Source organism: Brassica oleracea, chromosome C5, assembly GCF_000695525.1.
Source record: "Brassica oleracea var. oleracea cultivar TO1000 chromosome C5, BOL, whole genome shotgun sequence".
NCBI classification, from domain to species: domain Eukaryota; kingdom Viridiplantae; phylum Streptophyta; class Magnoliopsida; order Brassicales; family Brassicaceae; genus Brassica; species Brassica oleracea.
This window is the reverse complement of record NC_027752.1, coordinates 26,734,265-26,742,839: the sequence shown is the minus strand read 5'-3', so window position 1 is coordinate 26,742,839 and position 8,575 is coordinate 26,734,265. Positions and strand designations below refer to the sequence as shown.

Sequence of the window (8,575 nt, the reverse complement as noted above, 5' to 3'; positions counted from 1 at the left end):
ATTTGTAGAATTCCATAAGTCTTGGAAAACATGAGCAAGTATTCCATAAGCGACACACTTGATGACAACATTACTGTAATCAGTGAAAAATATTCATTTACACAATATAAAAGTAATTAAATGAGTAACTTTTAATTTCAAACGTGAAATACTTACTCCATTGTTCCCGTGAGTAGGTTCTATCATATAGGGGGTGATTGGTAGAGGCTGTGGCTTTCTATTTTTTTGCTCTAAGATTTATGCTCTAGATTTTTAGCTTTAGCTTTAATTTATTTTGCTGTAGAAATTTTCCAGAACACTGTATAATGGGGGTGATTGGTAGTTGCTGTAGGTGCTATCCACAGCTCTATTTATTTCTACAGCACCAAATTCAGAGCAATCAAGTTTAAATTTTTTTTTGAAACCACAGCTCTTGAAATAACCTACAGCTGTACAAGTGTTCTGCAGAGCCAAATATCCAAAGCAATTTTTTAGCGCTTTCCATAAAATTCTACAGCACTAAAATCTAAAGCTACAACAAAAAGTCTACAGATTTTTTTCTACAACAAAATTTTTAAAGCTACTGCCATTACCAATCGGACCCAATATCTCTAGAGAGATTGCTTTCTAAAGCAAATATATTTCCTTTTATAATGTTTTGGTTTTAGATTCAGTTTTTAAAATAAAAGCATGATTGCTTTAAAAAATGGATGTAGAAATTAAAAAAACTGTACACAGCTCCTACAGTCTCAACCAATCACCTCCATATTATTCGAGAAATCCAACTCCTACTACAGCCCCGTAAATATCTTGTAATTTTCAAAAAAAAAAAACCCACATTTAGACAGTCATAAACAAATATCAGCATATTTACGGAAACTTGGTAACTTCACTATAAGAATAAATTAGATCGAATAAAAAACATACCAATAGAAAATTTAGGATTGGCGAATCCACGGTAGAGGTCGTTAAAGTTTGGAAAACAATAAAAGTTGGACTTCGAAAATGGATCGATCTTCAAAATGACAGAGGAGTTGTTGAGATTAATATGGTATCGGTTCTTTGTCAAACGGATACACTCAGATGGAAGCATTAGTACGGAATTTTTAATTTCATAGCAATGACCTTCTTCCAATGACATTTCAGTTGAAGCATCCAAATCCCTGAAGAATGTTGCTTGAATGGTAGTTCCCTGTTCAAAAGAAATAAAAATGCGTAAGAAATAAACAAAAAAATAGTGGCAAATGTTAACAATAAATATAGCTCACTTTTTCATCGCCTATTATTAATTCCAATTTCTGGAACCTTGATCCAACTTCTGTCTTCTCCTTTCAGATAACTATAACACGAATCGGAAGCAAAGGTTTGAGAAGACTCAATTCTGCCAACACAGTATGACTACCCATGGCGCAAAATTTGTATAAACTTTTTTTCTGAGATATAATTACCAAGGTGATGTTCTTATATTTAATCGAGCTACTATATATATATATATAACGGTAAACACAATTTGACAATTAGTATTTAGAATCAAAATATAATAAATGCGTATAAGCTAATTGGAAAACATTACTTTGTTTGTTCCTTATTTACAGATAATAATTGATCATCAATTGTACTAAGAAGATCCAAAGTAAATTCTCATATATTCTTTTAATCTTCATTTGCAAGTAAATATTCTAATAGCCGGGTTTCACCGAAACTTCATTTTCTAAATCCAGAATACATTCAACACGCAATGGATTAAATGAAGAATATTATTTAAGTACTTTTGATTCTGCAATAATACTGATTTCTTAATTGTATAATTAAGGATAGTTGCCGTAAAGACAACTAATAAACATTGCCATTGACTAAATATGTAAACCAAAACCATTGATTTGAAAACATCATAAAAAAACTAACTTGCTCCCTAAGGAGTCAATCTGTTTAACTAAATCTTGATTTTTTTTATAGTTATCTATGAATTGATTTGAGAACATCATAAAAAAACTAACTTGCTTCAGGAAAGAAAAATCTTGATTATAATGATATGTGTACAAAAAAAGTACTAACTATATACACTCTGTATGATTGATTTTTCTTTCTTAATATATATGCAATTGATGATAAATATATTATATGCTTTATTAGAAGAAGGTAAGTAGGCTACGCATGATATATTTTTAAATCATGTAATCATAAAAGTAAACATAATTAACATGTATACAGTATGGCATACAAAAGCCATAACAACATTGGCATGAGAAAAAAATAATAAACTTGGAGACCTTTCTACAAAATACTTATCATAGAAAATGTTAAACAGGTTTGTATATATGCATACTAATTAACAAAACAGATAACCAACAATAAGAAAAGCACCGATGATTTGTTTTCCAGTTTGTGCTTCTGAATTCTTAAACGAAAACTAAATATTCATAGTATTGTTAAAGTCAATAATATATAAATGGGAAAATTGTCGATAAGGAACAAAACAACTATAGATTTGTCCTCCTAGTATTAAATCATAAATCTTTGCCTTATAGAATTAACAATAGTGAATACCCTATTTTGTCCTTTTTTTTAACATGTAGTTAACATAAAAAAATTAATTTTACTTTAACGAAAAAGAAAGTAAAAGGAGTAATTTTTTTTTTAAAAACACAACTGTGTCGTCGTCTCCAACTCCTTTCTCAATTGAAGAAGATGCGATTTTGTTCGCCGTCACCACCGTCTTGAGCTGGCCGTCTAAGTCTGTCGGAGAGGTAGAAATCGTCGTCCCATCTCTCCGTTGTCCTCCTTCTTTCATCGTCACATCTCTTCGTCTTTCCTCTGTTATCTCCGCTGTCGTCACATCTCTTCGTCCTTCCTTCCTTGTCACATCTCTTCGTCTTTCCTTTGAAATCGTCGTCACGATTAGATTCACATTGTTCTTCTTTTGCTCTTGCTTCATCTCGGTTCCCAAAATTTGAAGGTTAAGGTTTGGAAATCCCCTTTATTATTTTTCTTTATTTTGTTCATTTTATGGTTTTGCATGTAGTAGATAGAGATTGCTTTGATTGAAAACACAATTCGATTCACATTTACGGTTTTGATTTTTAGTTTGTGTTTGAGTTGATTGTAGTTTGTTGTTGAGTTCGATTCACGTTTTAAAACACAATTCGATTCGATTCACGTTTATAGTTCTCAATTCCTAATAGACTTGAAAAGGCTAATTAGTTTGACATGTAAATAGATCGATTTTACATGTTGTTAATGTGATCAGTTGATTTGGCTCTGTTTCTTTGCCGTGTTTGGACCATGCGTGTAGAGAAAAACACATATGCTAGTTGATTGTGATTGTGATTGTTCTGTGCTATTTTTGAATGTCCAATAGTTTGATTGTGAGATTGAGTTATATTTACTTTGGAATTGTGTTTGTATGTCCTTAAAGGAATGGCTAGCGAGTTGAAGTTTATGATTTCATGTTTTATAGGAATGGCTTATCAGTTTCCAAAACGCATTCTTGAAGAAGGAGCTGAGACTCAGATTGATAAGATTAACAACACCTGTAGACGTACGATTCTTGAAACGGTGAAGGGTGTTCTCAAGGATGAGTATGAAGAAGTATTGAAAGACCCGGTCTTCAGTCTGATTCTGGCAATTGTAGAAAATAAGCTCATTTACTCCGAGAAGATTATTCACAGCTTCATATGCAAGCAGCTCAAGGTTTCCAAGCTCCACGAGTTGTGGTTTCTGTTCGCAAAGCGGCCTCTCAGGTTTTCTATGGAAGAATTTCATGCCGTAACTGGTTTGAAGTTCAAAGATGAACCGGAGATAGACTTCATTAATTGGAAGGATGATAAGGGGTTCTGGAGCCTCGTGCTGAAGCAAAATAGAAAGATTAACTTATTCAGTGTAAGGGATGAGCTTCTGAAAGAGTGTAAGGAGTGGACTTATGTGGACAGGGTGAGGCTAGTATATCTGTGTATTATACATGGATTCATCATGGCTAAGGATTGGAAAGTGTCTATCCCTCAAGAATACATCCGTTTGGTGATGGATTTTGAGAAGTTGAGGATGTATCCTTGGGGTCTTCGCGCGTATGATGAGCTGCTTGCATCAATATTCAGAGCAAGAGAAGATTTGTATCTGAAGAACAGTTATGTGTTGGATGGATTCTTATTTGCGTTTAAGATATGGATTATGGAGGCAGTCCCAGACATTGGTACTATGGTGTGTAAAAAGATTAAAAAAACATCACCAAAGTGAGATGTAGAAATTGGAAAGGAAGTGGAAAAGTATCCTACCAAAATATCAGTAGCCTAGAGTCACACTTCGATAAGGTAACTATCTTTCTTTTATGAATATTGATTTCTAAAATTTGAACAATTTATGCTTACTGATTTGTTTGTTCTTGGCAGGGAGAGCTGTTTCCCTTTATATCTCATACTGGGAACAATGATGTGGTTGATAATGCTGAGTTCATTAGGGAAGATGAAAAAAAGGATCAAAGAGTTGGTCGTATTGTTGCTCTGATGAATGCCAAACAAGACTGGAACCAATTCGCTTGGGAAGTAGAGGCTTTGCCTCGAAATATGGAGCTTTCTGATTCAGAAGTTGATGTTGAAGTCGAAGATGTCACAGAGGAACCGTCTGTTGTTGCAGAGGAACCGGCTGTTGTTGCAGAGGAACCAGTTGTTGTTGCGAAAAGGGGCAAGCACAAGCTTATTGATCCAGGTGTCGAGTCTCGAAAGAAACAACTGCTTTGTCAACGGGCGGCTGAGCATAACAGTGGTGTCTCTGGTGATCTTAAGACCTTCATCGAAGGTTTGTTCACCTCTTCTTTCAACTCTTTAAAGGAGCTGGTGCAAAAGGACATCCAAAAGCGTTTTGACAAGGTCCATAATGAGATGGCTCAACTCAAGGAAACAATGTCTCAAGTTACGGGTCCTTCACATACAGAGGGAAAAACCAGAGCATCTGAGATTCCGGCTCTTTTACATACAGAGGGGAAAGACCAAGACAAATCATCACAGAGTCCGGGTCCTTCAGCAGGAAAGGGAAAAGCCAAAGGCAAGGCAGCTGAGAATTTGCCTCCCATGGTTCGTCGTAGCCCTCTGCCAGTAAGAAAGGTTACAAAAAAATGAATCTTTTGTAATGTTCCATATCGGGTTTGAATCTTTTGTAATGTTATGTTCTTTGTCTTTTCTTGTAATTGCTATGTAGTTTGACACGACTGTAATGTGGTTGTATTTTGTTATGTGGCATAACGGTTGACTTTATTGTAATTTTATTTGTATGAAGTGAAAAACCTTTCTATTAATGTTATGCTTGGTTGTATTAACAGGATGTTCAAAATTCTGAGGACGACATGATGGATTTTTTGAAGAATTTGTCACAATCATCAAACATCAAAGTAGAAATGGAGACCCAAGAGTACTTACAAGATGCCATGGGAAACCTTTCTCAATCATCATATGTTAAAGGTTTCGATCCATCACAAAAACTCAATGGCGAAGAACCAGCTGAATGCGTTACTCCACTGACTTCATTTAAGCCTGCGGATTGGAGACCACCTACTCTCAAAGATACCGACTTACATGAGGATCGGGTGAATGACAGCGATTACTCACTAGTGTTTGTCCTTGAGGATTCATGGGCCAAACTGATTAAGTGGTCCTCAACTTCCATGTAAGTTTTATAATGTTTCTTCATGTTTTATAATTCAATCTTTCTATACCTAAATTTTGCATTGCAAGCAACTGAAAATTGGACCTTCTATGTTCACAAGTGAGTTAGCAGCACGTGTCATGGGACCTACAGAGTGGCTGTTGAATAATGTGAGTTTTTAATTTGTTCATTCTTATTTTCTGCACACCGACTTACAATCTCTTATCAAATTTTCAGGAAATTGATGCTATGATGTACTTATTCACTGAGAGGGCTTCCTTGCGACAATGGGAACCAACTAAAGTAGTATTCATGACCTTCATGTTCAGTAATCAAATGAAGAATTCTTTCGAAGAGTTTCGGAAGGACATGAAAGAATTCAAAGTAACAGGACTGCTACACTAGTACGACATTGGTGAACTTCCAGCACACGGGTGAACTTGACTAAAGTGGGATGTTGATGTTACACGGATGTATGTGCCCCTCAATGTTGGTAAACACTGGATCTCTATGTGCGCCAACTTTGTTTCTCGTTCGATAGAGGTCTTTGACTGTGAGGGATTGAAGCACACCAAGTCAGTGGAGCCATTTGCCGTTCTCATCCCTAGAATTGTCAAAGCTGTCCATTCTTCAAACAACTCAAAACTCAAAGTTAAGCAATATACCGTAAGTTACGTCCCAATGCCTTTACTAAACAAGAGTAGCAATGATTGTGGAGTATATTACTTGAAGCACATTGAATTTCATCTTCTAGGCTTGGACTTCTCCCTGGTGAATGACAACAACATTCGAGAAGCGCGCCAAAAGATTGCTTATGACCTATGGGAAGCTGCTAATGATCCTGTGCTTATTTCGAGAATAGCACAATTCACTCTTCCAAAGATAATTACAAATCCTGTCGTGGAACTTGAATGAAGTTCCTTCAATTATGACTTGTGTAGGAAGAATGTGTTATTTGACTCTTTTATTTGTCTCTCTTAGCTACTCTTTATCTTTTATTTGAATTTTTTAGTTACTCTTTTTAACTCTTTTTGACAATATCAATCCCTAACTATACCATAAATGACTGGTATGCGAAGACATTTTCTTTAACAACCTCTAAAGATAACCTAATTGATACTAAACTAAAACTTAAACTATATCAACCCCTAACGAAACCCTAAATGACACTAGAGTAAGACCTAAACGATTCAACCCTTGTCTATACCATAAATGATAGTAAAGTAAGACAGCAACGATTTCAACCCCTATCTATACCCTAAATGACAGTTAAGTAAGACAATAATGATTTCAACCCAAATTAATCGACATAAATCTTATAAATCAGAAAAAAAATCTTAATAATCAAAACAAATCTTAATAATAAAAACACATACAAGATGACCCTAAAATCCAACCCGATTAAAAGCATTGTTTGCCCTAAAAAAACTTATATAAGACCGAAAAATGGCCATAAACCCTACATATTCCATCGTTTATTTCTCCAACTTTTCTTAGAAAACCTCTACTTCTCAATAAAGAATGGCGAACATGAATAAGAATGAAGGGATCCCTTCCAGATGTTGGTGCGGGAAGTGGATTGTCATTTATGTTTCCAAAACAGAGGAGAACCCATACAGACGATTCTTCAGATGTGAGATATCTTTACAGGTAAATCTGAAATTTCATTAGTCTCATTCTTCTATATGGCAAATTGACTTGTTTTTCGTGTTTTCAAACAGAGAAATAAAGAAAATCATCTTTTTAAGTGGGTCGACGAGGCTCTGGTTGATGAGATTCAAAGGATGGATGAGGATCAGACGAGAATTACCGAGGAAATAGAAGATCTGAGAAGTTCTATGAAGAAGACAGTGCATGAAGAAGTTATGAAGCATACGAATTCGCTCGATGTAGGTTGTGTAGCATCCATTCTCAGTATTTTATGTCTCTGTTCCAAATGTGATTGATGTTGTAATTTTTCTCTAATTCAAGTTACATTCTCAAAGATTGAACCAATTTGATTTCCAGTTTTATCGTCATGTAGCGAACCAATGTGAAAATAAACATCTATTGAATTCTATTGTTAAGACCTAAACGATTTCCAGTTGCATCATTTGACATGAACAAACTGAAACATATCTTCCAAAAATGAGAAGAACAAAATGCATAAAACGACTGAATTCAACATGAAAAAACTGAAACATTACTTGCATAAAACGAGAAGAAAGAAACACATAGTCTCTGAAACATATCTTCAATCCCACATCGACTGCATTTCCGAACTGTAGAGCCTTTAGTTCCTTGTGACGAACGGATCTTATCTTCGGCTGTCTCGTATCTGCGTTTCTTTCTCCTACCTGCAGCTCGTCTACTCTCTGGAGGAAGGATTTTCGACTCCTCCACATGAGATGGAACTTTCCATGCATCTTCGGGGACACTAATAGGATTTATGCTTTCTTCATAAGCCGAGCGCCATGAGGCAGTAGTGTAAATGTCATCTGTTAGTGTGTGTGGTCTTATTCCAACACTGAAGCCTGCTTTTATAGCGTGCCTGCATGGAATTTTCATCAGATCAAATTTCCCACAAGAACACGTGCGTCTGACCAAGTCAAATGAGCAGTCGAAAGTGTCACCTTGAACTAAAAACCTATGATCGCTAACTGGAAACACCTTAAACGTTTTACCCTTCTCAATCCTTCTGTCAATCTTCTTCTCCACAGCAATGGTCAGTGGCTTCGGATGCTTAGAACTTAAAGTTCTACGTTTGAAAAACCATCGAGTCATCATTTCCCTAATGCTGTCCAACAAAGGTATCACTGGAAACTCTCTAGGCGTACGCAAAGCAGCATTTATTGACTCCGCAGGGTTAGTAGTCCTAATATCATATCTGTAACCCGGAAACTGACAACGAGTCCACTTCCTCACATCGGCATCTTTGAGATAATTTCCAATTTCAGGACTAATAGCGAAAATAGCAGTGAAC

General features: G+C 35.7%; 1 protein-coding gene across 1 annotated transcript; it reads left to right on the top strand.

Annotated features, from left to right (window-relative positions):
* The first annotated feature begins 7,134 nt into the window (after positions 1 to 7,134).
* On the top strand, positions 7,135 to 7,559 carry LOC106344885 (uncharacterized protein At4g04775-like). Its single transcript, XM_013784181.1, has 2 exons — positions 7,135 to 7,263; positions 7,335 to 7,559. The coding sequence occupies exons 1-2, from the start codon at positions 7,135 to 7,137 to the stop codon at positions 7,557 to 7,559; spliced, it is 354 nt and encodes a 117-aa protein (XP_013639635.1).
* The last annotated feature ends 1,016 nt before the right edge of the window (positions 7,560 to 8,575 follow it).